The 4,926-nt window shown below is 38.6% G+C and overlaps 1 protein-coding gene across 1 annotated transcript; it reads left to right on the top strand.

Moving 5' to 3' along the window:
- Nucleotides 1-848: 848 nt before the first annotated feature.
- LOC107852140 (uncharacterized protein Cbei_0202-like) lies at nucleotides 849-4,926 on the top strand (the record flags this gene model as incomplete). Its single annotated transcript, XM_047403295.1, is given in 7 exon segments — nucleotides 849-1,292; nucleotides 2,310-2,381; nucleotides 2,500-2,593; nucleotides 2,596-2,624; nucleotides 2,715-2,930; nucleotides 4,372-4,419; nucleotides 4,773-4,926. Coding segments are annotated over 7 exon segments (1,057 nt in total), but the record flags the coding sequence as incomplete, so codon positions are not given.

The following is a 4,926-nucleotide window of genomic DNA, read 5'->3' as shown; positions in this document are numbered from 1 at the left end:
CCCTTTGTTTCAATGATTGTTACATCTTGTACTGTACTGTATTATATAATGTTTGGATTAGATTGTATCATTTTTCATCGTTACATAATATCACATGAGAAGGGGAATCTCTGAGTAATTGGTAAGGTATCGGAGGTCACGACCCCTTGTAGAAATGTACGCTGAGGCTGAGTACAATAGACCCTTCCCTGTATCCTGCGCTTAGCGGGAGATTTAGTGCACCGAGCTGCCATTTTTGTATAACAAACCTGTATAGTACCGGGTGTTGGGTTGTATTGTATTGATGAATATGATATAATATTTGGACAGTCAATGTTCTGGGGCCAAGCACTAAAGGGGTTGAATAGATTCAAATGTTTCAATGAATTGCCCTTATAAAAAAGGTTCAACAAATTGCATGCTTCCAAGACCAAATTTTGTTTATCATAATCTGGTTGGGATATTTAAGTCTATGCATGAGGATGAGGTAGCACCTCAATATATGTTTGCCAGGCTTTCCTTTCTCCATCATTAGCTCTTTGCCACATTTCCTTTCAGGCGTCGATGAACATTGACCGTCCTAAGTTAATTCAGCTATAATGTATTGAATTGAAGAAAAAACGGTAGAAAAAAGAGACCATATCTAAACCTAGAGCATAAACCGTCAATGATTTCTGAATACTTATTTCTGCAAGTTTAGTATGCTCATGCATTTGAGCTTATTATGGATGTATCCTTGGTTATAGTGTTGGGACGATGATGTTGGTGATTTTGTAGCATCGACATTCAATTGCTTGAGACAAAGCATGTAATAGGTGCAGTTGAACATTCTCGATTTGTACTTAACTTCTACATTGACCTGATTGCAGTTGCAAAAGGAACAGAGGTTTGTATATGCAGTTGATGTGAATGCCCATAAACTGCTAAATTTAGAGCCTCATACTTGGGAATTCATCTCTGAATTGAAACCCAAGGTTGGCTTAATTGAGCATTTGTCTCATGATCGAACTTTTGGTGACATAATGAGCACTGTACATGCTTGCAGAAAGTCAGGTCAGGATGCAACTACTTCAGATTTTGGAGATAGAAATCTCTACAATGGATCACATACGAATGCAAGTTACAGAAAATCAAAAGTTGCAGTTGTTGGTAGTGGGACTGCAGGGTTGTTTGCTTCTCTTGTGCTTGCTGAATTTGGAGTAGATGTTACACTGATGGAAAGGGGAGAAGCAGTTGATAAAATGGGCCGTGACGTTGGTGCTTTGGTTGTTCGACGGATATTGCAAGAGGAGAGCAACTTTTTCTTTGGGGAGGTTATATCCCGATTCACTTATTTCCTTCAAAGGTTTTTCCAGCTTCATGAGATTAATTTCTACAATTTGCCTCTGTTTTGAACTATTATTGAAGCACATGGCAGTATCTGTGAAATTAGAAATGTATAATGGGAAAATATTTTTAGGCAAGAGTACTCATGACTGATTTTGATCTTAATGATTTCAAAATACTGTCAAGAACTAATTTCGTTAGTGGAATGGCAGAACATGTACACGAGGCGAAAGCTGACTCTCGCTAGATCTGGACGTGACAATTTTTGGCCAAGCTAGAATTTTTTTTGGGGTTTCATTGCATTCTGAATATTACTGGGTGTTAACTGCCGTAGTGCTTCCTGTTAGACCTGATTAAGATGCTATAGGATCTCCTTTGATTGTAACAGGACTAATATGTCTTCCGCTGCACGTAGATTTTCATCTATTTCAACCAATTGGAGTAAAAAATGGAGGAGATTGATTGTTAAAGTTGATGATATTTGAAGGGGAGTCTTGGTGTAACTGGTAAAGTTGATGCCATGTGACTAGGACTTCACGGGTTCGAGCTGTTCCAACAGCCTCTGCAGAGGTAAGGCTGCATCAAGACCCTTGTGGTCCTGCCCTTCCTCGGACCCTGCACAATAGCGGGGGCTTAGTGCACTGGGCTGCCTTTAAATAGACAATATTTCCGGCTCTGTGTTTCTTCCATATTTCATCTTCTCCTTACTCTTATGATGGAAATGATGTTGTGCAGGGCATATATTAAAATTCTCAACATTTATTTTTTACCTTGATGGATGTCAGATCGTAAATGGGATTCTGATCAAATCTGTAGTTCTGTACTTGCACTGTAAGATTTGAAAAAGAGATGTTTTAGTGCTTGATTTGAGCTTATGCTTTCAGTGATTTAGATATGTATACAGTTTCATCATCCTACTGGTTTATAAGGTCAAATAGATTGTACGATGTTACAACCATTGGCTCTCGTTAGCTACTTATTTACGTAGAAATTATGTGGGACAGGGTGGTGCAGGTACTTGGAGCTACGGGAAGCTAGTTACTTGAATTGGCAGAAACAGCGGTAGAGTTTTGGCAGTAAGTTACTTAATCCTGGAAAATTGTACTTTTGATTTCTTACCTAAGAATTTATTTCTCTAAACACGTGTTGATTTTGTCAGTTATCCTTGTCTTCACCTTTGATCTTGGTTTCCAGGTTTTGGAAACATTGGTCCGATTTGGAGCTCCACCAAAAATTTTGGTTGATGGAAAAACTCATCTGGGAACTGATAAATTGATTCCACTTCTTCAAGATTTCGGCGTTACCTTGAAGAGTTGGGTGTAAGTAATTTATAACTTATGCCTCTTAGGAAAGAAATGTGAAAGTTTTCGAGTTATCAAGAACTTCTGTTTTGTTGCTGATATGGTCAGGTCGCCATCAGGTTTGGAACAAGAGTAGACGATTTACTTGTCAAGGATAAACATGTGGTGGGAGTCAAAGTTTCTGATTCAAGAGAGAACCGCTCACCCTCCACCAGCCAGCAGTTGGGGTATGATGCAATGGTTCTTGCAGTAGGGCATTCTGCAGGTGATACATGTCAGCTGCTTCATCCTCATGGGGTCAGCCTGGTTGAAAAGGATTTTTCTGTGCGCTCCTGTCCATATTAAATATTTATGTTAGTTTATATCTTTTTCTTTCCATTTATAATTTTTATATCTTATGTAAAGTGTACATTTGTTTATAGCTTTATGGCTGGATTGCTGGTTTATATTTTCCTATGCCAACAATAACAACATACCCAGTGAAATCTCACAAGTGGGGTTTGGGGAGGATAGAGTTTACATAGACCTTACCCCTACCTTGGTGCCGGTAGAGAGGCGGTTTTCGGTAGACCCTTGGCTCAAGGAAAGCAACAACACAACATTTATGGAAACATAAGCAGTAACAGTAACAACAGCAGGATAGTAAGAAAACCCAGGTATAAGAGACATCAAGTAGTACAATTTCAAAAAGAGACATCAAGTAGTAATAGAAAACTAAACATGAAAAATAGGGAAATAATAAAAATGCCGAAAATAATACTAATACTCTAGTAGGAAAAACAAGACGTGAAGCTATCTACTACCAGCCTTCTACTTGAATCCTTGATCTTTGTATCCTCCTATCAAGGGTCTTGTCCTCGGTAAGCTGAAGGCTTGCCATGTCTTTGCCCAATCACTTCTCCCCAATACTTCTTTGGCGTACCTCTACCTCTCCTCGGGCCCTCCATTGTAAACCCCTGACACCTCCTTTGGGGCGTCTGTGCAGCTCCTCCTAACAAGGCATTAGATGTCTTTCCAGGCAAAGACAACAATAGGGAGGCTTATTGGGGAGGGTTTACTAACTGGTATGCTGATGATCTTACCACAGCAGGAAAGTTAATTTATTACATTTGTGGCGAGAATTAGCAGTATTATCCAGAAGTTGGTATTGTAAATTATATTGAAAAGCGTCAACATCTAAGGTCGATATGATTATATAACTTTAGTCCTTCGAGAATGAATAAATAGGTAGTGTTTTAAACAAATATTTGATCATAATAGGACCTCATACAAAAACTTGGATGTGCGCAATTGGCCTCCCATATGGGAAGTAAAGATTTTACAAAAAAATTTGGATGTGCTCAACGCGACCCCATGTGAGAAGTAAGATTTTAGGTGTCTACATTAATTCGTCAGTCCAGTTGGATTAACTTCACTGGTGGAGTTTAATCTACAATGGGGTTAGCGGAAGTAAGGAGACGTCTGAAATGTATTCATCTTTATATTGTTATCTAAACCCCATTTCTGTCAACAATTTGTTTCCTTTTTCCTTTATTTTGAGAATTCAACTAAGAAATCAAAATTCCGTGGACTGCTTGGTAGCGCATGCTGGGGTTGCAGTCCTGCCTTTGCATGTGTTGTGTGTGAGCTTTCCCTTTGTTTTGTCCTTGATGTCTTTGGTTCGTTCGTATTGACTCTTTTGGTATCAATTTTTACTATAATCTCATTGCTATTCCTTCACACGCGTAGATACAATCAATCTCCTGATAACACGTATTAATTGTAGGTTGGCCTGCGGGTTGAGCATCCTCAAGAATTAATAAACAGCATACAGGTTTTTTACTGAACACAATCAATCATTTATTTATTTGTGACAGAGTGTATTAGCTTTTTCCTGCTGTATCATGACGAGGAGTGTCTTAGTTGAAAGCTGAACCCATTTATTATATTGATTACGCTAACATAGTTTTAGAGGATCTTACTAGATAGTATCAATTGCTGTCCTCGGGGTACATTTATATGTGCTATTTAACAATTCCCCTCTGCGCTTCAGAGTTGCTCTTGTTCTTCCCAAGCTATTTCATTTTCCGTGAGCATTTACATTTGTTGTATTTTCCTCTCTAAGTTCAATTATATCTCGGAATTTAACTTGAAAATAATTTGTGTTTTTGGTCAAATTATATTCAGTATTCTGGATTGGCTAATGAAGTTCAAAGTGGACGCGGGAAAGTGCCTGTTGCGGATTACAAGGTTGTTGAATATGTGAATACAGACGGTATCGCTTTGCCTTCAAATTCTGCACCAAGAAATCGCAGTTGTTACTCCTTTTGCATGTGTCCTG

This window comes from Capsicum annuum, unplaced genomic scaffold (genome assembly GCF_002878395.1).
Source record: "Capsicum annuum cultivar UCD-10X-F1 unplaced genomic scaffold, UCD10Xv1.1 ctg3803, whole genome shotgun sequence".
In the NCBI taxonomy this organism is placed as follows: Eukaryota; Viridiplantae; Streptophyta; class Magnoliopsida; order Solanales; family Solanaceae; genus Capsicum; species Capsicum annuum.
The sequence above is the reverse complement of the archived record's forward strand: the minus strand, read 5'-3'. Positions and strand labels throughout refer to the sequence as shown.